This window comes from Boleophthalmus pectinirostris, unplaced genomic scaffold (genome assembly GCF_026225935.1).
Source record: "Boleophthalmus pectinirostris isolate CB_2022bp ecotype Guang Dong unplaced genomic scaffold, ASM2622593v1 HiC_scaffold_18, whole genome shotgun sequence".
Lineage (NCBI taxonomy): Eukaryota > Metazoa > Chordata > Actinopteri > Gobiiformes > Gobiidae > Boleophthalmus > Boleophthalmus pectinirostris.
Window position 1 is genome coordinate 20394533 of NW_026571133.1, and position 26669 is coordinate 20421201.

The 26669-nt window shown below is 38.1% G+C and overlaps 3 protein-coding genes across 6 annotated transcripts in view; all 3 read left to right on the top strand.

Annotated features, from left to right (window-relative positions):
* The first annotated feature begins 365 nt into the window (after positions 1-365).
* Positions 366-3309, top strand: ssbp1 (single-stranded DNA binding protein 1). Its single transcript, XM_020926558.2, has 7 exons — positions 366-443; positions 733-788; positions 863-920; positions 1006-1149; positions 1898-1985; positions 2414-2502; positions 2593-3309. The coding sequence occupies exons 2-7, from the start codon at positions 765-767 to the stop codon at positions 2634-2636; spliced, it is 447 nt and encodes a 148-aa protein (XP_020782217.1). The 5' UTR covers positions 366-443; positions 733-764; the 3' UTR covers positions 2637-3309.
* Positions 3310-3780: 471 nt separating this feature from the next.
* Positions 3781-19676, top strand: creb3l2 (cAMP responsive element binding protein 3-like 2). The gene is made up of 12 exons (XM_020926606.2): positions 3781-4331; positions 13934-14180; positions 15182-15387; positions 15470-15548; positions 15861-16063; positions 16134-16280; positions 16364-16422; positions 16508-16576; positions 17356-17455; positions 17616-17745; positions 18130-18352; positions 18448-19676. The coding sequence occupies exons 1-12, from the start codon at positions 4233-4235 to the stop codon at positions 18521-18523; spliced, it is 1638 nt and encodes a 545-aa protein (XP_020782265.1). The 5' UTR covers positions 3781-4232; the 3' UTR covers positions 18524-19676.
* A 1282-nt stretch (positions 19677-20958) lies between these two features.
* The window catches only part of dgki (diacylglycerol kinase, iota), a 37947-nt gene continuing 32236 nt past the window's right edge, over positions 20959-26669 (top strand). For 2 of the 4 annotated variants that reach the window (XM_055153712.1, XM_055153713.1), the window contains exon 1: positions 20962-21507. In XM_055153712.1, the coding sequence (XP_055009687.1) occupies positions 21287-21507 (221 nt within the window). In that variant the 5' untranslated portion in view covers positions 20962-21286. Of the gene's footprint in view, positions 21508-26669 lie in introns of all 4 variants that reach the window. The other 2 variants (XM_020926232.2, XM_055153714.1) reach the window with 2 other exon arrangements.

Genomic DNA, 26669 nt, shown 5'->3' on the forward strand with positions numbered 1-26669 from the left:
CATTGATTTCAATGAGAGGGGAACAATTGCACCCTCTGCTGGGGGTTTTACAGACATTTTTTTTTTTTTTTTTTTTAATTGTGCGATCTACTAGATTTTATAATTAAAGTAATGTTTTATAAAGAGTTGACCTATAGACTACTGGCAAGTTGCTTATAAAAAGTAAACAGATTTTAACAATTAAAATGCCGAATTTATAGCCACAAATAACTCTTGCAAATTAAATTATTTTAAATGTCCTGTTGCTGTGCGTGACAATACTGTTACAATAAATATCCGCATTGTACAGTTAAATGTAGCATGATATGTTTCCATTTATTTTTCACACTTGACCTGGGGACTGTAGGAACTCTTCATTTGCTAGATGGTAGTCGAGCCGTTTACAAGTACGGACCGGAAGCAGCGTGGGGTTACTGAAGCAACTTTTACTTACCTCAGTTTTGGTAATTTTTTGAACATTTTTATTTATTCTGCTGTCATAACCTTTCACGTACAAACGTCTTTAAGTTCTACCCTCATGTTTCGATTGGAAGGCCTATAAAAAAATCCTGAGATTACCGGATATTTTCCTTTTGGAGTGGTGGCGGGAGACTGCCGCTTCAGTTTCACTGATGTGTTTCATCCATGTGATAAAAAATAATCACACCTATGCATTTTACCATCTCTTTGTCAGTTTTTATTTTATTATTATTATTGTTATTATTTTACTTATATAATCATGCTTTTGTCTAGGTTGGAACATTTTAGATCAATTCAGCCTAAAAATGTTAAGAAGAGCAACTACACAGGTTTGGAAATCGCTTTTAAAATGATATAGGTGTGAAGCGTAATTTATTGAAAAGGTGCATTATTGTCTCTGTAGATCGTAAGACAGATGTTGAGGCACAATAGCACAGACCCAAGCGTAATTCTTGAGCGATGTAAGTATATTTTTTTGTTATGGGATTTATGTGTGCTTTATTATGTATTAACCTAAATTGTAATAATTGATTTCACTTTAATCAGCAATTAACCGTGTGCAGCTATTGGGCCGAGTTGGGCAGGACCCAGTAATGAGACAAGTTGAAGGTCGAAACCCTGTCACAATCTTTTCAGTAGCGACCAATGAAATGTGGCGCTCTGGGGAAGGAGAAATGAACCCAGGATCAGGTAAGCTAGCCTAAGACTTATTTAAAGAAGTTATTTAACCTAATAGTTAATCAGTAATTACTATTACAACAATAGACTGCTTTAACAGTAATTATTGGGGCAGTAGTGGCTCAGTGGTTAGGGTGCAGGTCTACCAACTTGAAGGTCACAGGATGTGCTTCGACAAACTTGTAGGCTACTGTTGTTGTGTCCTTAAGCAAGGTACTTCACCCACACTGCCTAGCATGAGTGTGGTGTATGAGATTGTGCAAATGTGGAGTTTTCCTTCTGTTAGACCACCCAAAGGCTGCTGTGGCTTCTGTGGTAGCTTATCTCCAGTTGTAGAGCATTTGAATGTAAAGTATTTTGAGTGCTATATAAATAAATGGCTGTATTCTTAATTCTGAATTAAGACAATTAAGATTTAAACAGACTGATATTGACACAGAGTACTATGAAGTTCTGTTTGTGAGTTGGTGTATCAGTCTTTTGGATGTGGTGTATGTTAGTGAACATACATGCTGTAAACATGACACATGGGAGTTCTTAAGCCTCACGTATGTGAGACAAGAGGACTGCAGTGCAATGAAAAACAAACACAGATTAGTGAATTATTTTTAATTTCAATACTTTAATTTCTTTCTTAGTCCCACTAGGTGGCGTATCATAATAATTGCTAGACGCTTGTGAATTATCATTTGTAGATTACACATTTTGTTATAATGCTGTGTAGATTTTGTCTGGTTTTAATGTATTTGTTTTCTTTTAGGAGATATCAGTCAAAAGACAACCTGGCACCGTGTGTCTGTATTTAAACCCGGTTTGAGAGATGTAGCCTACCAGTACATCAAAAAGGGGTATATGCAAGCTCTACACTCAAAAAAGCCATACTAATTTATAGCTGTCTGAAGATGTGTGTTGGTGAGAAAAACAGGACAACTCCAGCACATGGCAATGTTCCTAATGTTTGCATCACCCTAAGGAATTTAACTGTTATCTAGCAATCATTTTGTACACTGGGCCAAAACTCCTCTAATGTACACAGAAATTATTATTTGACAAATAAAAATATAAGAAAACACCTTTTATTTAAATTGGAAGAAATTAGAGAATCATCAGAACCTGTCAGATGCAGGGTTGCAATTGTAGTGGTGGGTTAAGAAATCACATATCAGTAGGATTCCTGCCCACATGCTATCAGTATTTTGTTACCTTAATTGAGAAAATATGATAATTGTTCTTGGTTCAATAAAACGGGTTACTGACAAATTTTGGTTATTTACAGGTCCAGGGTTCTTGTTGAAGGAAAACTTGACTACGGAGAGTATGTGGATAAAAACCAAGTCAGACGTCAGGCAACCACCATTATTGCAGGTTTGGAAAATGCCCTTACACTGAACCATTATTTTCTATTTCTCATATAGACATATACATAATGTTAACTGAATCTCTTTTTCTCCACAGATAACATTATTTTCCTCAGTGACAACATTAGAGACAGGACTTGACTTTGCGCTTAATGAGAAACTTCAAATAGGACCCAAGTGCCATGGAGAAGGCACATCTCAAAGAACTTGTATCACTCACACATTTGAAGATCATGTTATTGTTTAAATGCCATCTATGATTATGCTAAAAGACCATGTATACTCTTTAATGTTGTTTTATGTAAAATTGTGTATGGTGGTTGCTCCTTGAGCAGCCACACAAACAAAGCAGAATCTGCATGTCCTCTGTGAATTAGATTCCCTCTTGGTATGCCAGATTCTCCCACCATCCAAAGACATGCATATGTTATGTGCATGAGAGGGAGTGCTTGTCTGTATGACTAGCCTTCTGCCTACTCGTGTACTGGCTCCAGCACTTGTACCCATCATATGGGAAAGACTTGGATCAATGAAAGAATGTTTGGGGAAAACAATTACAAGTGTTTTTTTTTGTTTTGTAATGGGTATTCCAGGCGATAGCCTTAGAAATGCAAGTTAAAAACAGCTGCTGTTTATTGCGGCTCTAAGACTGGACAAGTCATCTTTGTTGTAGGACCTTGTTCTATATTGTTTTCACCATTTGTTAATATGAGGTTATTTTCTGACTAGTCTTTATTTTATTGCTTTTTCTTTCCCTCCCAGTGGTTATGAGCAGTTAAAAATTGTTCATAATAAAGTTTTAGTATATGAGGTATTTTTTGTTATATGTAGACTACTATATTCATAAATATTTTGTAATGACAAACTAGAAATTGTGCCGTTTTGGGGAAATTGTCTTTCCCCTGCCTGCGTCTTTAAAAGACAACATACTGTTCTTTAAAGGTATTCTTGGCCTAACTTGATTGGTTCAGATAAGTTTTCACCTAATTTCTCATTGGTGTGGTGAGCTGTCTGTTATAAGCTTCGCAGTGCTCTGAATGGGTTTTTTGAAAAAGAAAGTTAGTGATTGGTGGAGCAGAGGATATGGGCGGGTCCTACATGTTCATCCTCTATTCTAATAAAACTTTTAATATGGTTCAAAAATACTGCAGAGACGGGTCAGTATTTTATATTTTTGCAGTAATCCATTTGCATAGTCCTGGTAAATAGAACAAAATAAATAGAAACATGGTAGGTTATATAGGTCTACCTCTTGTGGAGTACGACAGTTGTTTCATGTATGCCTATGTAGTGTATCATAGTAGCTGAGAGCTGATAGATCAAAAACCTTCATTCAAACTTAATTTCCGACCTAAATTTCTGCTGGCTCGCTCCATGGTTCGCTCTCTTCCCGTGCGCTGTGGCCCCTCCCATAAATTCCTGCATGTCTGGTGTGAAGGAGGAGGAATGAGGAGCAAAGAAGTCAGTCCGTGGAGCCACAACCAAAGAGGAGATGACAAACAATAATAACAACACAAGTCAATCCAAGATCTTCAAATTATACTTTCACGTGTCTTATTCTCTTTGACCAGCTCTGCGTCACGACGACGACTTGTACGCGCGTTTTTGTTTTTTCAGGCTAGCTGGAAAAGTTTTTGTTGCTCTTAAGGGCAATTATTTTGTATCCTTGGGCTTCGAACTTCGTGGTATTTGATATAATTTCATCCACATAACAAGACGACATCTAAAAGAGCTGCCATGGAGATGTTGGACAGTGGTGAGCCGTTTTTACATTGGGAAAGGAACCTGAGCGAGCTGTCTGAAGCCGGGGACATAGACAGTGCGCTCTACACCAACGTAAGTAGACTGTAAAACTTCACTCCCAAACTCAAAGTCGTAAAGTTACTAGGCTAAATATGCTTGCAGTAATCAGGTTGAATAGATTTTGACGTGGATTATCGGGCCATAACAGTGAGGGGTAATCATAGTCTGCGAGAGGGAGTGCGCCCTGCTCTCCACTAGGAACTTGAGACTTGGGGTCCAGGATGCAACAGGTAGCATCTGTAAGCCTACAGCAGATTTCAGCAATGTATTTTCTCTGTGCAAGACTTGACTTGAACACTACATACTTTGATATACATACATGTATTTGATATAACCTATATCTCTGACATGTTAGGTTTTGTCATCAGTAAGCCTATTTGAGATTGTGAGATTGTGTGATGTTGTGCGATGTTGCTCTCATTCTAAACTATATATTAAAGTTTGCAACAAAGTTTAAACCTATATTCAACGGGAACCAAAGTTAAAATGATAACCTGTCCAACTGCTTGGTATTTGGTTCTTTATAAACCAGACATTTGGTAAATAAAAATATTACTAGCAATAGCATAGAACCTTCAGTGTGTTTTATTTTATTTTCCAATAGCTCATTTTTCAGTAATTGAAGAAACCTTTTTGCATTCATTATGTAACCTGAAATATTTGCCGCAGCCATATGGTTTTCAGGCCCGCAGTTTCGGCCAAGTGTGAGTTGGTGTGCGCACATGTGTGTTTGTGTGGAGAGGAGAATGGGGGAGTGATACGTTTACAAGGAGAAATCCAGCTGGCTCACAGGATAACTATCAGACACCACAGAGGACAGGCTCAGTCAAACCAGCTCACATAAGCGCATACACAATTTGGCATTTGCCTCCTCAAGGACAACTATGGACAGGTAAAGACTTGTAAAGCTTCAGAGCACGCTTGCACTAAAGAGGTCCTGAGGCTACATTTCTTGTCAAATACCAGCTGAAAAGTTGAACTGCAGCTGCCCCGCTCTAAGGGCTGTGTATTCATTTTGGGTCATTTTGTGGGCGGCTACGCGTGGTACAAGAAGTTCCAACATTGGTCATATAAGCTAAATTTGAAGCTGTAATTATAGACAAAAAATGCCTTTACACACACACAACTTCAACATTTATAATTGGTTTGCAAAACGTACTAAGTGTAACAAACGTTTACAAGTTTTTTTGTTGTTGTTTTTTTTTGGGTTAAGTTATTATATTACATGAAACACCAATGTTAAGTTATCCAAAAGTAATTTAAGCCCAAAATTCTTCTTATAGAACATTCAAACTGGGCTTCAATTTTTATACATTTTGTGATGCATACTAACCAATTACATTTGAGATAATGTGGATACAGCAAAGTTGCTTGCGTGCTCTTACATATAACAAAAGTACAAACCCAGACACAGAATAATATAAGCAGCACAATGAAGTCTCATTTAAATGGCCTTAATTTCAAATCTGTCATTATTAAAGGTCCTATATTACACAAAACTGACTCTTGCGCACTTTAAGCCATGTTATAATGCTATTACCTAATCAAAACTATATCTGGAGTTGGGTTTTGTTTCATTCACACATGTTTGAGTAATACTTTAATATTAGTCTTTCTCTCCAAAGCTCAAAATGCTCTGCTCCACCTTGTGATGTCATCAAGCAATTGTTTTCAAGTTTGCAGCTACATTTTATCTTTTGTTTAGTAGAGATGGTTTGAAATTATTAATTATTTTTTATTATAATGATTCTAAAGGTGTATGGAGTTTTAAAACATGTGGAATGCTTCCTGTTACCACATGACGTCACAAGGTGGAACAAAGTGTTTTCTGATTGAGAGAGGAAATATGCAGGGATGGTGTATTGATCATGTGTGAATGAAACAAAACATAACTCCAGTTCTGTTTGTGATGAGGAAACAACATTATTAAATAGATCTGAAAATAGCTTAATATGGTGCTTTTAAGGAGTGTGGTATGCTGCATTCCTCAAAATTCATGAAAAGCAGGTTGTGTTAATGTTGTTAGTCTAGTGTGTACTATATATAGTAAAGCATGAATACTATGTGTGTTAGTGTGTGAAAGAATGGGGGTGTATCCACGGGCCAACAAGACTGTAGTGTTTAAATCTTGGGCCCCCTCCCAAATTAACTGTGCCCTCTCTAGTCCCGACCTTTCTCTGCCTGTGGTGTGTTGACATGGGATTCCTCACAACAATGTCAAGCCTCTCTGTGGGTAACCTTTGCTGATTGTCAGTACTTGATCAGGCCTTTCCCTTTACTCTGACTCTTTAGTGTTCAGTCAAGTTCCTCAGGTTGTGTGGCGTTGAAAGTGGAGTTGTGTCACTTTCTCCTGACGTCATAAAGGGATAGTTTTTAGATTAGTTTTTTGACGTGTGGAACTAAAGGAACAGTTTTTTTTTTTATTTTGTTTTTTTAAAGATCAGCCTTTGTGAAATGACAAAATGTGCCCTTTCATTTCATATTTTACTATTGATGGTTTGTAAAACCATTATCCACTCATGTGGAAAATTGAGCTCAGAAATGCCATAAATTTACTTTGGACTCTTTGGAGCAGCCTGTTACTTTGCACATGTTGAACTCTTTGCTCTGGGCCTTTTCCCCTTGGCTGTGTGCACATACGCCTGGCCTGGTGCTTACATAATGAGCAACATACCTGCAGATAATGAGCAACATACCTGACGATAAAGAGTCTGCTTTGTTTATTAAGCTGACACCAGCTATAATCCCACCACAATATTATTTCTTTCAGCGTATGCACGCCCAGTGGAGTCAAGGGCAAACAGATTGTTCAATGTGCTTACAGTGCAGCGCCTGTTCTCCGTTGGAGCAGGGCATCCCGCTCCGTAGAGGCCTCACTCAGCCAGTCTGAATGCTGCTTGTGTCCGAGGCAACAGGGCTGAGTGTGTGGGGAGCATACAGCAGGGCATTGTAACTCTCACTACCATTTACTACCAGTGAAAGTGCAGCTATCTTCTTAAATTTTACATACTACATACTAAGCTGCTATATCTGACTCACATTCATGAACAACATACAGTGTCAATATTTTAGGTGTGGAGCAGGATCTTCTGGTTCTGTATTGTTTCTGGACAAACACTGCTTAAAACAATTAGAGCCTTGTATACTGAGACCTGTCCATCAGGTTGCTACATGTTGCATGGTACAATTCAGGCATAGATACTAAATACAGATGTTTAATGTTTGACAGTCAGGAATGAATTATAGAAATCAAAAACAAAAAAAATTTAAATCAGGGAAATGGTCCACACATGAACCATGTTTTTTTCTTCAGTGTGCTCTGATGCAATTTTTCTCCAAATGCTGAAAGTCACCTCAGACTCAAGTGAGCTGCAGGCTGCCATTTGTGAAGATTGTAAAGGTAGTAATCAGTGTGGGGGATCATTATGAAGAATCCACAGGAGCCTGGGTTCTGTGAGGAGAAGCTAAATTTAAACTCTGTGTCTGTCTGTCTGACTGTCTGACTGTCTGTGCGTGCTCTGGCCATGTCTTAGCTGCTGGCTGCATAAAGAGATGTGGGCTGCTGTGATTAAAGGCCGTTTGGGTTTTATATGCCTCTGAGTAATTTAAGCAGCCAGCCCTAAAACAAGCCTGAAGTTGTCATAGTCTACAAAATGCACACATCTCTAAAATCCTTTGTTCCCCTGTTGCTTGCATCTTGTATTATATGTAGTTTTTACACTACTCTTACTAGATTTGTTCTAAACTATAAAAACAGATCAAAGTTGTAAGGTTCAGATGACCTTTAAGAATTCAAGTGTTTCATTCAACTTGTTGAGTTGAGTTAAACTAAGAAAAAATACTGCTTATATGTGTAAGGTTGGGCTGTGCATCAGATTGATAAGACTTTTAGTTCACTGCCTAACAACAAACTCAAAGAAAGCTTTATAAGAATATACAATAAGATACACTGGTTGGTGAAAAGTAAATGAGCCTTTTGTGCTAAGTGGGAATAAATCCAGGGGTGAGGGAGTTCAGGAGTGGAGCAGTGTGTGTTTTTGCAGTGAAGTCTTGAAGAGTGGTCAGCGCAGCCGCTGTGGAAAGATGGAAAAAGTTATTCATGCTGCTGCTTTTGACCCAGTTTCAAAGCAGCGATCTGTGTGGAGGATGAGGGTAGTGCTGGAGAGTGGAAGAGCCCCCTTACATCTGACAGCTGTGTTTGTAACCCTTGACCAAATATTTATTTTTATTTGTATATAGTATACACACATTTACAACTTAAGAGTCATTATTGATATATATGCAGTTGTTTTAATTAATGAAATAAAAAGTAAAGTTGTTGTTTTATAGTCAAAATTGATCAAAATCTTTAAAACAGTCAAGAAGAAGAAGCATTAGGCCTAACTCTTAATTAATAATTCACTAACCATTATTTACAACTTCCAAGTTATGACATAAATAAGTCTATGAGTAAATATTTGCATAATTTGTTTGGCCTTTTTAAAATATTGTGTTTCCAAATAGATTGTGAAAAGATTCAATTTGGTTGAAAGATCATGTTGTTCTAAGTGGTATTACTGTGTCATTGGAAAGGCCCATTTGTGCCAGTTCTGTGGATTTAAACTGGTCTGGGAAAGCCATTGTGTAACATCTGGAGACTTGCTGTGTTTGGAAAAGTGGGGGTATGCACTCATCAGTCCAAATGAGCAACACTGGAAAGTCTGTGTATTTGTCCGGGGGGTGGACCTCTGTCCTTTAGGCCCATTGCGGGGGATCCGATGGAGTAAACTTACTGGAATGGTTAAGCATTGTAAGAATTGATGTATTTTCCATTGCCAGTTCTGTCTGTGAACACAAAACATGCCAGAGTAAACTTTGATTTGGATACACCATATACTTATACTCAACACTTCACTTACACACTCACTGTGAAAATTTACATACAAGGGAAGGGACATTTAACTCAAGCTGATAATTGATATGCTGTGAATTTTGTCACCAACAGCCCAAGTGCATTTTAAGATGTGTATTTAGATCCTGGCCTGTGGCACAAGAGTCAACACCAACTCTCAGTGGGAAGTCACAGCCCCTGTTTTTCTTCACACTTCCTGCTGTTTACGTTCATTAAGCGTATCTCACCTCTTTTAATGGGTCTCACTTCAACTTTGAAAACATTTTGAGGCTATTTCTATGTTTTGGCATTACATTTGATCATTACGGTGAAACTTAAGCATCAGTCAATAATAAGTTCTCCCTTACAGGCTTTTGAGGTAGTTTTGCAGCCAGGATCCATGTCTGAGAATTTGGGTCAGGGTGTGTGCTCCAAGCAGTTTTTGTTGTGCAAACCACTTTGGTATGAGGACATTTTCTATGGAGTCAATTCGCTAAGTGTCATTTTTATGGGTTAAATGAGTTAGGTTTGTATAATGGAACAACTGATGCTTGGTTGTGTTAGGAACTAAGGTGGTTTAATGAAGCATGATACACAAGTAAATTTACTTTCCACTCATGACGAAAACATTTGTAAGACCTCTTATGCAGACAGCCTCCAGATACTGTTGAGTCTGAGGAGCCCTGCATTCACGGCCTGTGATTTGTCTTATCCTGACACTTAAAATCAATGCCACAGCACAAACCGCCCTCCTTTCAGTCCCACTGCTGTAGCAACAAGCGATAACATGTGTAGTGCTGGTACCTCTCACTCTTATCTGTTGTGTGGTTAGACTTGGGGCAACTCTGGTAGACAGCAAATTACCATATTTATTTAACATGTTCATCATGCATAAGAACAAGGTTATAATCACAGTTTTCTTTGTTTCTTCTGTTATTTACTTTGCCTCAGAGTTTTCACTTATGCACTTTACCTAACTAAAACCGCTACATAGTTGGCATTCCAGTGGGAACTGCTGTATGCTGCAAGTGGGATTGACTCCTATATCCATAAAGACGACCTGTGCCCAATTTTATTTATATACTTATTTATTTATTTTCAAAATACCCAGATAATAATGAATACTAAATAAAACTAGCTCTTTAAAAAGTAAAAATGTAAGAAAAAAAAAGAAAAGAAAGAAAATTACAGAAATGGAGCAGGGCATTTCTTCAATTTAAATGTTGAATGATAAAACTAGTAGCCTATAAGATCACAAAATAATATTTAAAAACAGGAAACATTTTGTCATAAAAATTGTCTTTTGTCAAAAAAGAGTTTTGTTCGTTACTATCATTCTGAAAAAAAAAAAAAATGTTTTTGAGTATCTTTTCCTTTGTATCAAAATCGAGTTAACGTGTACAGTTCACTGTTTAGATAAAAGGCTTATCTTGTCACTGAGACACGTGCTGGTGGTAAATTGCCCTGTCATAGATAGAGGAAATAAACCCATTATAAAGTCTAAGTCATTTGTTTATCTTGACTTGTATTAATGTGCACTTGAGTAGTCTCTTCTATCGAGCTGGAGTATTTACCTGCTGCGTGATCAGTAAATGTTCATAGGGTAAAGTACAAATCTACACTAGGGAGACAGCTGCTATTGATTCAACATCTGGTTTGACTTCCTTAAGGGTCCAAAATGTTGCATAAACGCCACATTTTACTTCTTCCTTTTCTACCTTCAGATCTCAGCGGTGCGCTGTATTTTACAGAGCAATTACTGTCCAGGGACACCGTTTTCCTGCCCCATCCCTGCCTGATAATTTGGCTGCTTAAAGGTGTCCGACACAGCTGGTCAGGACTTAACAGTGGGGCATTATCACTCCTTACTTAAACCTGCTAACTACAGACCTCAGACGTTTTCAGCAGCGGACAGAATATATCACTTATCTGTAACTTTTCAGGGGCACTACTTGAAAGGGTTTCACATTTTAAGTTTATTGTCCATTCAAGCTTTGAAGAAGTATTTTATTATGACTTTAGTGTGGGCTTGCTTTGAACATGCTTAGAACAATACATAAACTTTTTAAAAAAGTGATACTTCTAGTTACTAATTACTGCTAATTAATTATATTTTAATTGAGTCAGTAAAAATGTGGTTTGGCAGAATTCATACTTTGGAGGAAAAATAATTATGTCTGTATTGTTTATGTTCACAAAATTAATTGAAAGCCATTCTATTTGTCTTTAATAAGAAACATTAAATAAAATTTTAAAATTGCATTAATCAATATGAGTAAAAAAATTTGAATCATTTTGTGTTGTTGTATCGTCCAGCTATAATAGCTACACTGAAATGCTGAAAAGTGTTTAATCACCAAATGTTGTCTTGGTCAGAAATAACCTTCCATTGTGCGTTATCAGTCCTTGTCGACCCTGTCTTTAATTAAAAGATTACAATCAGTTCTCACAGCAGCATTTTCCATTATTTCCACTTGATTCTTGAGCCAGTTCCATCGTTTTTTCCAGATTCCATCTCTGCTCAGTTCCTCTGGTCCTGTGCCTCAGATGGAGGGTGTCAAGTTACACATTTGGCCCTAAATAACACCTCTCTGTTGGGCTGTGAACACAAAGATCTTTCTGTTGTGTGTGATGAGTTACACCCGGCTGGCGACCGGTCCAGTCTTCTCATCCCAACCCACAGCACTGATGACAGGGAGTGAATAAAGCCTCACTCCTATGTTTTGGTGTGGTTTGGTGTACAGACGCCCTCAGGAAAACCTCTCCCTTTTTTGGTCTAAGCCTTACCATAAACACAATCCTCCTATATGTCCTCATTTAGTCACTGACTATGGGACTGCTGTATGGTGCTAGAAATCCTAATATGGTCTATTATTTATAAGTATTTATAAGTAATAGAGTTGGCGGATGACACACAAAACTGTATTTTTTTATAATTTGTAATGTATATATTTATTTTTTTAAAATACCTTGTTTGGGCATAATTACTATAAAGCTATGAAATATTGCTATTTTGGCTTACCACAGTCCAAAGTCACATAAAAACTATCCTCCTAACACTCCTTTTAAGGTACAATACTGATGCAATTGCCTTCATTAATAGCTGTTACCACCCTTCTGAAGAAACGTGCCTGGGGTGTAGGCACTCAGGCACGTTTCTTAATGACACATAGACTGTTCATGGGTTCATTGTATCAAGAGTTACTCACATGTCTTTGCCGGTGTTGTTTATATTTTTTGCTTTTTGATGACAATAGTTCATACTATTACTCCCAAATCCATAACTGCTATTACTTGCGCATTTGATTAGTTTTTCACTGCTCATATTCTTTATTTTATTTAATTTTAATTTTTTACTTTAATGAGACAGGGACAGCGCACAGTTTTTACATTAACACATATGAGAATGGAAACACTGATACAAGTAACCATGGTAAACCAAATTCTGGTTTAACAATGCCTTTTTTCTTGAATAGATCTGCATTATTTATATTACTCTGGTTCTAACACATTTTCAAAGAGATTTTAGAGACCTATATATTATACAATAGATTAGTGCCAATAAATACAAAAGCACACACACATGTCATATCCATCCTTTGCTCCAAAGCCCACAGGTACACAGATTTAGGTCACCTGTGAAGTATCAGTTGCTATCAGTTACGTGCTAATTGTTAAAATGAAAAGAAGTGGTTAAGTGTGTAAACATTTGTTTTTCCTCTTGAATATATTCACAGTATACTGTCACTGTCACTGCTGCTAAGGACTTGGGGCACTGCCTTTTATGGCCTTTCCCTCTTGGAGTGACAAAGTTATTTTATAACAGTGTGTGGTGAGGAGAAAAAAAATGCTTAAAATGACGTTTTGTAATTGAAACCACATGTTCAGGGTTCACCCTCCTCCTCTTTCAGTTCTGCCATTATCTTGATTTCACTCTCACTAACTTGGCCTGCAAGTACCTTGTTTAGTCTAAATTTTGTTTTTAAATGTGTTATTGAGTAATTACAGATTGCTCAGTTTTGTCCTTCCTAATAAGCCTTTCTACTTTTTATGTATGATTCACATACTCTAATTGTACTGTTGTACTTTCCATGCTATTGGTTGAGGCTAAATATTTTTGTAAACGTGCATGAAATGTCACAGAGTTTACCAATTTAACAATTTTCAAAGCATATTGACTTGTGTAAATCAAATGTTTTAAAGCAATAATGACATGATATGAACAAGCTGATAATAAAAAGACTGAAATTGTCACATCAAACAGAGTATTTTAGTTTTAAACAATATTTACAGTAATTACGGGCAGATTGTAGACAGAAATGAGGCACATGTCATATCAACATATCAAGTTTAGTCTTTTCACTTCCCTTAGTCATAACAGTCAAGGCTGTCTTAATGTGGGTTACATGTATGTTTAAGTAACAGAAAGATAGAACATAGATAGTATAAATACAATGTTAACAAATACTGTAAGGTAAAGGGAGAAGGGGAAACTTTTTAATGATTGCTACCACTACAAATGTGTTTGTTAGTGACCTGTTAAGAATACCTTTTAGAACATCTTTCCTGCAGGAGTGGGGGGTTGTAACCTTAAGAAAATGTGCCAAAAAGTCAGTCTACTGTTAACACGTTGAGGACTTAAATTACCAGGCTGTCTGTGTGTGACTTCTGATGGTGGTACTGGGAAAATTTAATTTGATGAGTTAAGTGTCATTAAACATTGCAAATTGCATAGATGCTCATAGCATTCCTTTTCCTTTTACAGCATTTTACGGAGCTCCTGGATGACCTCTCCCATGATGCCTTGCTGGGTCAACTGCTTAGCGACCCTTTCTTGTCTGGGGTGAGAGGAGGAGGAGGAGGGGAGGCCATGGAGGGAGACGATGGGGAACTGTCACCATCGTCTCCAATTTCTCCTCACATCACAGTGGAGCACAGCTACTCCCTTTGTGGAGACAGCAGACCCCAGTCACCTCTGTCCCACCTGACTGGAGAGCATGGCAGTGAAGCAGGTTAGGCATAATCTATTTTACAAACCAAAATCAGATATTACATTTCATTAATATGTAAATCATTAGTACTTGCTCTGGCAATGATAGTCATTCTTTTGGTTTGACTAGGGTTAGGGGCCTTTTAAAAAATGTCTTTTTAGAATTGCAGAGCTCCGTCCATTGACTTCATATACGAATATAAAGGTTCTATTTGATGTTTTTGCCAAATTTGAGTTATTCATTGTTCTTGTTTCTGAATACCTCTTGCACCTTTGATCAAGTTTTTGTGCGGTTTAGTATATCTCTTTGGCAAAGCAGAAACCCATTCTTCCATTGCTCCATATGAGTGATCAACTGTAAACCTCATTATCTCAGAAGAACTACCCACAATGCACATAGAACCCATACTTTGAAGGGAATTCAATGTTACTTAGACAGTCAAATACTGTATTTGGGAAGTTAGCACTTTTACACCTAGGGCTGGGTATCATTAAGAAGTTGCCGATACAATACATATCTCGATAGAGTGAGCTTACAATTCGAGGCAATTTACTGTATTTACAAACAAGTTTCCTTCCTCTAAACAAGCAACACAATTGTAGCGCTGCAACAAAATAATTTAGTAAAATGTACCAAAAAATACTCTTGGAGATATATTGATATTGCAGTGCCCAATATTGATACTGTATCATCACACAAACAATAAGATATATCGATATTTCTGTATTTTTGCACACCACCAACTATAACCAATTACAAAAATTCACAGAAAAAACATGCATCCCTACTGTGAAGGTGGTTGCCTTTCCACAGATCTAACCTATAACTTTGCCTGGTAGAATCATCTGCTTGTCTCCATGGATATTGAAAACTTTAATACCATACTGTGGACATTTCAAGGCAAAGCAAGAAAATCTCCATGGAGACAAGCAGGTTGCAGACCTTCACTCTAAAAAGTTGCATAGTGCACCTTTAAATGTTCCACAGAATAACTGTAATATTATGATTAATCTATTTCATAGGGGAGTCAGATGGTGATTCTGAGTGGCCCATGGAGCAGGAGGAGTCCATTGACCTGCTGTGTGAGACTCCCTCCCTGCTCCCCACACTTGCCCTGTCTCTGTCCTCTTCTGAAGTGCCCCGGGCCACAGAGGGAGTGACTGTCCCCCCTGCAGTCACCACAGCCCCTGTCCCACCCAAGTCCCCCAGTCAAGGCAAAAGCATTAAGGTCAGTGTCATTACAGTGTAGAGATAACGATTATTTATGCTCTGTTAAAATCTCACTGTTTTGTTATCATATCTTATTTTAGATAAAAGAAGAGAACATTACCCCACAGATAAAACTGGAACCACATGAAGTTGACCAGTTTCTAAATCTTTCTCCAAAAGGTATGTATGCCAAAAGCTCCCTCCTTCTTCCTTCTTCCTTCTTTTCATTGTATTCAGTGTTCAGTGTTCAGATGACCCCTAGTGGTGATTTGTAGTTGTGTAATTTAAAGCAATGGTTCTCTACTGGTTTAATTATGTGCATCTCAACAGTTTGTTTAGTGTGGCCTTGGTTTTACTAAACCTATTTTAAACCTTTATTTTTTTTTATATGTTCTCTAATGTACCAATTTCTGAAGCTCATATTTACCCTATTATTACACAAATGTGTAAATGTTGTATTTGCAATTAAAAGACTAATTGTTTAAATTTTAGGTCTGGAGTCACTACAGATGCCACCTACTCCTCCCAGTTCCCATGGTAGTGACTCCGAGGGCAGTCAAAGCCCTGTGCATGCTCCGACAGGCCTCTCCAGCCCCACCTCCCCCACTAGCCCCCCACCATCACAGGCCAACCTCAAGGTGTCCCCACGAGCTCATTCTTCTTTGTCCAACTCCCCTCTTCTAACCGCACCCCACGTGAGTGATAGTGCTGTTTTGTGTTAATAGTTAATTAGATTTACTCATTAATGTTGGATCTGTTCTATAGAAACTGCAAGGTTCAGGGCCTCTGATATTGACTGAGGAGGAGCGTCGTACCTTGGTAGCTGAAGGTTACCCTGTTCCCACCAAACTGCCCCTGACCAAAGCTGAGGAGAAAGCACTTAAGAAGATCCGCAGAAAGATTAAAAACAAGGTATACATAAATTTAAGTGATTATCCAGAAAGCATTTTAATCCCATTTAGAGTTGTACTGACTTATCTATTGTCACTATTCAGATTTCAGCTCAGGAGAGTCGCAGGAAGAAGAAAGAATATATGGATACATTGGAGAAGAAGTAAGTTTTTTTATTATTATTATTTTGTACATTGTGGTGAGATATGTTAAAACCACAATGCTGCACCATCTCTCTTTGGCCACAGGGTGGAGAACTGCTCCAATGAAAACAGTGAACTGCGCAGGAAAGTGGAGACACTGGAGTGCACCAACAAGTAAGACAAAACTATAAATGCTTTGTATTGTTTATGCTATTCATAAGCGCTTATGGCAACAATGATGAAAAGCGTACATTTAGTAAACTGTAACTGCTCCCCTATGTAGCTTGACTGTTGTCAGTGCTACCAAAATCTCACAATGTGGTCAGTGGATTAAGACATGGCAGTGATGACAATTTTTATTTCTCATTGACAGAAAAATTAAACATTCTTCTGACAGTCTATGTCTCTTGTCCCCTCAGGCTTTTTAATTTTTTTTTATTTTAAGGCATTATTTGATTTTATTTCAAAGCTCACATGATGAAGAGGAATGACAGTTGATACAATGTGTCTATATTTTATTATTAGCTACCTCCCTCCCTGTTCAGCTGCAGTTTTGCATCCATGCATAACCATGAGGATATTCTAATGTAAAATGCTCAAGCTGTTTCACATAGATAGTGCTGTTTGCTTTTCACACATGGATGGACAGTATTGCTGTGTGTTGTGTGTGCAACGAGTGAATGTAATGTGTTAAGTAAAGTTGAGTGGAACACAGCTGTTTTTATTCTCCACGATAAACTTCTCAAATGAACCAGTTGCATCTCTGTACACTGTATTTGTGTGAAGATGGTGGAAGGACTGATGAAGGACAGGGTGCCTTGTGCTGCACAGTTCAGTTTAGTTTAGTTCTAGTTTAGTATTACGTAGTTTCTTAAGATATTGATTAACATTTATATTATTTATATATTTTTCGAGTCTCTGTCTCTGTGTTTAACCTGTTCACTCATGTGCAGGTCCCTGCTACAGCAGCTGCAGGCGCTGCAGGCCGTGGTCGCTGGGAAAGTCTCAAAATCCTGTAGAGTGGCTGGAACACAGACCTCCTCATGCCTCATGGTAATACTGACTGTGTGTGTCGATGTTAATTAGCACATTTTATTATGGTTTCAGCTATTGAACTGGAAACATCCGCTTTTTAATTTTATGATAATTTTATATTTTTTATAATTCCATTTATAATAACACACAACCTCTTTTTGTCTGCCTCTTTTTGTAGGTGGTCGTCCTGTGTTTTGCTTTGTTCTTGGGGAGTTTTTACCCTAACAGTTTGACTCCCTCCTCCACAATCACTGAAACAGATCACTCATCCAAACAGATGGCTGTCAAAGATTCCTACACATCCATAGGTATGTGGGACGACACTGTACATGGGCATATTGTGTCAGGTTTACCACCAACTTTCAGCAGCTCTTCACAGCACCCTGTGAACCCTGTCACATACAGGTTATTTAATGAAGTATTACTTCAAAGGACCAGTGGAGTGTCATAATTCAGTTAACAATAATTACCCCCTAGCGTAGCGTGCGTAGGGACAAATGATCTTCAACAGTAGAATATATCCTCTTGTACTTCCCAAACACATAAGTGGCAGTATATAATTTGATCAAATTGAGTTACTTTTTCCATTCTGCCCACACATACGTGAACATGGAGAACATTTACAGTGCTTATATACAGTACATGTAATTCTTTGTATTGACTGAAACAAGACATTTTACTTTATTTTTTAGTTAAGTCGAGGAATCTTTTATCAACTTTTGAGGATGAACAGCCACACCTTCTTGGACTGGGCGGGGAGTATCCGGACCAGTGGGAGGACACACCAGCTGTTGTTATGGCAGCATGGCGTCGTTCAGAGCAACAGAAAATTGCCGTAGAGCCAAACAGGGTTGAAACCTATCCTCCTTTCAGGAATAAAAACAATGACACTCAAAGACTTTTAGACATGCACAGGTAAATGTGTAATGAGTATTCTGTAATTAGCATCAAAGTCTGAATGTAAAGTAAGTGAAAGTAAAGTATAAGACTTATCATATTACTTTCTTTAGGTCTCTGGATCCAAGGTCAAATGGGAGCAGGAGCAAAGTGATAGAGTTGGAACGAACAGTCAACGAGACATCTTGAGTATTCAGTCATCGTCAAGACTATATGAACTTTGACCTCCTCCTTTAAGAGCATGGGCCAGTGTCCCAAACCTCACGTCACTGCTGAACACTGAGGTCCATCTGAACTTTTACAATTCTTACACTGTAATGATGCAAAACATCACTATTGCTAGTGGCACTGGTTGCCAACATTCCTGAAGTAAGTTGCACTGAATAGTTTTCTACACAAGTCATGTTTTCATTTGTCTACAGTCTGAAAAAGAAAGGCTTAAGGAATCGCTGGCAAATGAATTTAAGACCTGTTTATAATAACACAGCATTTATTCCACTGCAGAGTGTATTTAACAAATTATGGCATGTGGGGCTTTTACAGGGGACACTGACGTGCTAAAGCATGGAGGATCTATATATTTATAGAAATTAATGCTCTTTAAGTATGAATTGTATTTCATTCCAGCAAAATGTGTGTCACATTTTTTTATATAATTGTATATTTTGTATAATGTTATTATTTGTTGTGAAGTATCAATAATGATGCTTGGAGGCTTTTCATAAGGACTCTTGTAAAAATGGGAATTCACATAGCCAGATGTTACTTTGTTTAAATTGTGGTAAAAGATTTTATGTTGATGTTGTTCAAGGTGTGTCAGCATTGACCTCAATACAACTTAGTTTGTCTAAGTTAATCAATTTGCATATTGTGACAAATGAGCTCCAAGAAAATACAAGAGAAACTACACAAAATTGTCACGGTTTTGTAAATATGGATTTGTATTGATGCTAGAATGACTAAATATCACCATAATCATTTAGTTACCTACACATCAATGTCCTAACTTTTCATTTCAAGTGTATTATAGTTATTATTTGTGTGCTCCAAAGCCTTTTTGTGATGTGAGGCCAGTCCAATCATTGTTTGGTGAGGTTAACAAACCAAGTTAAACTTAACATTATTATAAGTAAATTTATATCAGTCAAAATAATTCTATAACTTATTTATGAGTTTTGCATCAAATATTTCATTCCACAGCTCCAGTACAACAGAAAACAAAGGGCCAATGTATATTTTATTAATTCTTTAAGTCTTGATTTTTCACAATTTTGCTGTTTCTTGTGCCTGAACTTAAAGCTTTTTTACAGTTTCAAAATAAAGTATTTTCAGTATAAAAGCATATTCCCAATGGCTGTGTGTGATCCTTTATTTAACTTTCATTTGATGTTGTAACGCTTCTTTGGTTATTAGGCTATGGCTTGCAATAAATAGACCTCACCGTGGTACATGAAATTGTGTGTTAATGGATATATCTTTGCATATGTTTTTCTCTTAATAGGTCTGGAGCATGTAACAGACAAAAAGTGGAACATTGTTAATTATGGTCAGCATATGAGCTAAATCTGAGGAAACGTTAAAGCATTTTTGATTAAATTGGATTAAAATGTATTTATAGACCCATTATTTAACCAGACGTAAAGAGGGGTTTCTGTTTTCCCTGGCTTAACAATAATCTTAAAATAGATCAGTGGAATGGAAATCGCTCTGACAGCCCCAAGACAATATGCAGTCTCTGTGTAATAACACAGTCCAGTCTCACAGCAACAATGGGACCTCATTTCTGAAGCTATGCATTGTGTTTGACTGTTAGCACAATAAAGTAGCCTACACTAAGTCATTTTTCATTTTGATGTTGCAATTTGAACAGATTTTATTTGTTTTTGATGATTTTTTCTGCTTCATTATAAGTGGGATAAAAGACAATTTTGCATGGAATGTTTATTCGAGCTTTATATTGTGGCTTTATATTGTAATTCAGTTTATCTGTGGTGGCAATGGAATTTGGGCTATATTATTCTGAAAATGTTATTGTGCACATAGTAGTAGACCAAAGAGTATTGACACCAGAACATGGACATCAGTGTGTAATTATAGCCATATGATTATAGCAGGAGAGTGAGGTGATAACAGCATCCGTGCGCACAGCCAGTGGCCTACTTTCCCACTGATGATGCTGCAGAAAAAGGGACATTCCTTAATGCCACACCGCTCGGCCCCTGGGCCAAATGCATGTGAGAGATGAAGATAAACAGTGAGTTTGAACACCTAGACTTGTATCGTCTCTGTGTGGTTCAGTTAAACACGGAACAAGTCCTGGCGGATGCTGTTCTGTGTTCAGACCCGTGCGTTTGACAATGCTGTCAAGTAGCCTACAACAAATTAATAACATTCAAATTTTCCGTTGCAGAAGTAAAAGTGTGGCATGTAGATAGACATGGTTAGTGACATCAATGGACTAAACTAAAATATAGCAATCCTTGTTGAAGCTATGCTAATTAGCCATCCTGCTATAGTGTCAGCTACAGTGGGTACGGTACTGTCTATGGTGAGTGAGTGTACTACGAGCAGGTTTTTTAACACCGCCGCAATAGACATGTACAGTGCAGGCGGAAAGTGAAACTATTCCCCATAAAATCTGCTTTTATTGTGGATGAAAGGGCATTTAGACTTCCTGTGTACCCACGCACACTTGACACCGCGCTATCAGGCTCGTAGTGCAGATCAGTCTGCTGCCCAGGCGGGTACCGCGTCGTACCTGGCAGCCGCACACAGCGGTCAATGGTCAAAAATTACGGACAATCCGCTTTACATCCCAGCTTCTGTGTTTATTTTCCCCTCCACCCCTCCTCCATGCGACAGGTACCCTCTGCTATCAGCACCTGTGTTCTCCTACCAGCGGGATCAGAGGGGGTCCAGCGCGGGGCGAGAGAGTGAGGAGGACAGACCAGCATGGACCCCCGGGTGAAGGACCACAGCAGCTCGGCGACAGGCGGCTTTAGCGGACGCCTTTCTTCTATGGGGGCCGACGGGGGCGACTCAGAATCCGGAGCCGGGTCTGAAGAGGCTGGGGGCTGCTGCAGCGACACGTTCAGTAGCCTGCCCGACATGGAGCAAGAGAGTCTGGAGGAAAAACTGAGGGGACTTGCATTCAGAAAACAAACCTCATATCGGTGAGTGCAGAACAGCCCTATTGCACGTTCAGACTTGTTACAACCAATTGATTGACAAGTTTCAATGCGCATCTGATTGTGAGCTTCAAATGTCAGACATGTGGCACCATTTATTGGAGATTAGCGATCGTAGAGCCATAGGGACATAGAGACTTAAATTGCACGTGAGTGGTTGTTATTGTATACTCGTACTCCAGGTATACCCCCGTGTCAATGAGTGTGGCTATTAAATGATGTCAGGTCTTGTTAGTGTAGGCCTAAATGGGATGAAATAGCCTGCTCTTTCCCGGACAGTGCGCTGTAGTCCATATGTAACATGTCCACAAATCTACCCTTTACAGTGGGCTATCTAGTACACAATGGACAATGGCAGAGGAATAATGAGATGACTTTACCTACGCAACAGTTCGTGTGCATAAATCTCCCCATGGTGTTGTATCCTTGTGCTGGAGCATGTGGAGGGGGAGGGGGACCGGGGCCACTATTGATTTTCGGTCAATGTGTGTGTGTTTAAGTGCGTGTATGTGAATGCCAGCAGCAGCCTGACACCCCAGTGAGATTGGCAGCTGCTGTTGAAAGTGAACATAGGCCATAAACCAAATAGACACAATTAGACTCCATTGTCAGATTGAATAGCCTATAGGTCTGAGGTAGGTTTATGTCTCTCAGTCAAGTCAGCAGTGTCTGATTAGTAATTTAATTTCATCACCTGACTGAAACAATTATAACACAGTTTTCAAATGCAAATATTTTCTGCTTTCGCCATTTATTTAAAAATTGTGTTAATACGACAAACACAGAGTAACAGTTTATCTATTCTACCAACAACAATACAATGTCTGTTGTGGAATATTTTGAGATGGATTCTTTGTCCCATGGGACATGCCCTGAAAGGTGTCCAGGGGTTTGCAGCACTCAGTATATTTTTTCATATTAAGCTATTGACATGAAAGTCACCAAATATTGCTTACAGTCTAAGTAATCAACGTATACATAATGCAATTACATGTACTGATGTGAAATAGGTATTTGACTTTTTAATGAAAAAGCATACAATACTAATCTAGAAAAAATGCTTCTTGGCAATTTAAGCTTCAAAGCCTCTCATGTGTTTAGAAATTATATATTTTGTTTGATGTGAATTTGGCCCGTTGTTCGATACGAAACATTACTTTTTTTTTTTCAATTTTTTCTGTTGGATTCAGGTCTGGACCTGGTGTTTGTTGCATCTTTCCCTTCACTGACATTAGAAATTCTTTTATGTTTGTGAACAGCCCCATGCTAGGATGTTTTCACTGCCAAACCTCAATGTGGCATTTTTTTAGTTTGGGTGCTGTGCTGCATCATTTCACCCCCAAACAACATGTTCAGTTTTGGTCTCATTTGACATGACTAAAGTTTGGCAGTTGTTCTAAATGTTGTTCAGCAAACTTTACACAAACCTCAACATGCTTTTTCATCAACAAGCTGAGTGTGGCACTTGAATGCACTACTCATTGGCAGCACAGTGACCAGTACTCTTGTCTCTGTGCTGTGCTTGCATGTTTCTAACCTTATGTGTGGGTATGGGTGGGTTTCTTCCGGGCACTCTTTCTCCCCATCGATCTAAAAATTGTTTCTGTTTTAGAAAACTTTTCATCAGATTTTTCTGTGTGTAAGTTTACCTTTATGCAGTTAGTTTCAGTTACTATATGCAAAGAATTCTGTCTTGGGTGATCAAGCAAGAGGAATTGTGAGGAGGAAGTCCATAGCTTTGAAGTGCCCAGTGCCAAGAGGAGAATTACCATATGTGGAAATATGAAAGCACAGAAAATTAAGCTGTGCAGCAGGACATCAAAGGCAATGTGTATGTTATTATCTTTTGGGCTCTGTATGTTTATAGTAAAAAAGGCACATGTGGCTAATCTAGTAGACACTGGTCACACTTTGTCTGTTCCAAGAGTACTGTCCGTCCTTTTATCTATTCTTAGATGTCTCACCCTTCTGCATACTTGACAACCTTTTCCTCAGTCTAAAAGAGATTGGGTGCTGGTCAACATGGAGGCAGCTGTTTGATCAGTTCACTCAAACCTGTAATACTTAATTATCATTCACTTTTGAAATTACTTCTCAGTGTTTTGTCAACAACAAATCTGTTTTTGGGGGGTCTACAACCAGATCCATGGCTCAGTAAAAGCATGTGTTTTGGATGATTTCAGACTCTGGAGTAAAAAAAATATCTCAAATACCACTGAAGGTCTGCCTTGTTTATGTTCATGAAATCAATATTTCACAAATTCCATTTGTTTTTAAAAAGGAAAAAAAAAGAGAGATTTATTTCCAATAGAAAATTATCATGATCAATACAAGGAAAATATTACCCAGACTTATATTATAATGTCAAAAATTTAGTTTGTCACATATGATATCTGATCAAATGAGGAAAGCAAGTCACTGATATTTTCCACAAGAAGTACTTTTATTTTTAATGAATGCACATAATTATTTATAAATGTTCTATCAATACATAATCTTTGCATCTAAACAGCATTAGGACCTAAAACACATGAAACATGCACTGCTCCTGGTGTGTTCCACCTGCAGGAGTAAACACTGATCAAAGCCCTTTCATCGTCTGATGCTGCTCGAATATAAAACATGCTTCTCTCACTGTTCAATTTGCACAGATAAACAGATAGAGGTAAGTAGCACAAGGACCGCTACTGTGGACAAAACAAACTTTTTAAATAGTAATAAACTAATAAAGTTAATGTAAAGACTCCAGGTAGGTTTGGGCATAATGAGAGAGCGAAAGAGAGAGAAAGCACATTGGCAAGTCTTTCAGCCATCATCCCATCATGGATCCTTCATAGGGATGGTCCAATATGGATCTATTTTCAACCAATGCCCCAATTTGCTCTTGCTGCTACTGTAAAATAGCAAAGCTCACAAAATAGTTCCCACTTTCAGTTTTCCCTTTTGCTGAAGTTGAAACAAAATGTATTCTCCCAGATTTGTTGTAATTGGTTAGTTGTACTTTTTGTGATGATTATCATATACCACCTCTTAATCTAATAATCCACCCTCTGATACTGTTATTAGAACCTATATATCGCCCATACCTAATCCTTCAAAATCTTTTCAGTCAGTCTGTTCATTTGCCTTCTGAACACTGTACATGCATAGCCTAAGCAGATCCTTCACATTTAGGCCCATGTAATGTCAGGCTGCCTTCAGTAATTGTGTTAGTGAACAGTGCATCATGCTGCTGTTGGCCACCACAGCATTAGCTTCCCTTCTGATATTACTATTAGTTTCAAAAAGCAGTCTGGGAAAACACGCTCACAGTATTTACTTCTTTCACATTGGTAATTATTGTAGTTTACTCTTTGTAACCTTTAGTTTTACTAAGTGGAGGAGAAAGGCCGCATATTTTGTCACACATAAATTTATATTACTATAGTCTCTATGGTGCTTAAGGTTAAACTATAAGTTGTTATCTCTAGTTTTTCAGTTCAGTGCATTTCAAGTATATAAGAGTTCCTCCTGTCCATATATATATATATATATATATATATATATACGCGCACACGCACACACACACACACACATACATACACACACATATATATATGAAAGCAGGAGGAGGCAGATATTGGCTGTTGCTGAACTAGGTCTTCCTCAATATGTATGTTTTCCATTATGTGTTGTGTTTACTTAGGATCTCTCCCTCTCTGTGTAAACATTGTGTAATTTAAACTGAGAGTGCAGGGCATCCCCACTTCTCTAAATGATACTATTCCACTTCACTGCTGCTGTGTCTGTTTATGCCCATCACTCAGGTTCAACTGCAACTAAAAGAAATTACTTCTGTTTTAGGCAGTGCACAGTATTTCTTTTTTGAGACCTAGCTCTCCTTTGCGTAACTCCGTTTGTAGCCTTTTCGGGAGCGACCTGGGCAGAGCAAGTGCGCGCCTATTGGGTTATTTTGTCCATAATGCCGTGTGCTGGAGCATTAAGGGGGATTGGCCGACAGAAGCCTCTCCTTATTAGTCGTCTGGCTGGCTGTAAGAGGCTTTTCCTGCCCTGGAAATAGAGCTCAGAAAAGGGAGTATAAGGCAAAACTGAAACAAACAAGACAAGTGAATACAAATAATGAGGACTGCAAGAAGTGCTACACTTTTCTAAGCAATGGCTGATCTTCCTGTAGCACAGAACTACAGTACTGTAGGTGTAGCTTAAATACAACATCCTACTGCTGTTGCTTTTTTGTTAATCATATATACAGAGAACCCATATGACAAAGCCTAATCGATAAAACTCGATTAGGCTGCTATAAGCCAATAATGATACTGACTAATCAGAAAATCCCAAAGCCTTAAAAACTAACCAGTGACCACTTCTTATGACACATACTTTACAGTAATACTGTGACCACTTTCAGTTACGCTCATATTTTCCAACTTGTACTGCTGCTCATTGTTTAAATTAAGTTTTTGAACTGAAAAGAATAATTATCTATCCACAACACAACTATAATTGTTACCAGATAGAATAATGTACATGTCCTTTGTTTATAAGTTGATTTGTAATTAACAATATTGATTTGACTAAAATTGTATCAATATTGAGAGACAATAACTAGATTGTCTAAACAGTGACGTCCAGAGTGCACAGTTTTGACCCCTATAACCTTTGGCCCAGCAGTAGCTTGAGCTAACATAGGGCTAGTTTAATAATAGTAATATTGAGTATTCAGAAGCAGTAGCAGAAGTGTTACTATTCTCCACATCCCATCTGCCTCACGGAGATGATAATGAGCCTGTGGAGTTGACCACTGAGGTGACACTCACTATATTTACATGCACGCCATGAAAACTGGACAACTGTCCTAGTCCAATTTAAAGCAATTTTATAAAATACATGTAGTATACCAAGAGGAGGCACTCAGTTACATGAGGTAAGAAACAGCCAGGAAAATATTAGATGTGTTTCTCACTCATTTTAGATCAGCAGCGAGACAAATTACAGACCCTCTACCACAGAATAGCATGTTGTACATTCAAATTAAAGAAAAATGTACCAGAGCTTCAATGTGTTTGTGCTGAGGAGAGCAAATGTAGATTGATTATCAACTGCAAAACCCCAGTGCAGGCTTTTGCAATCTGTGCACAATTGAATGA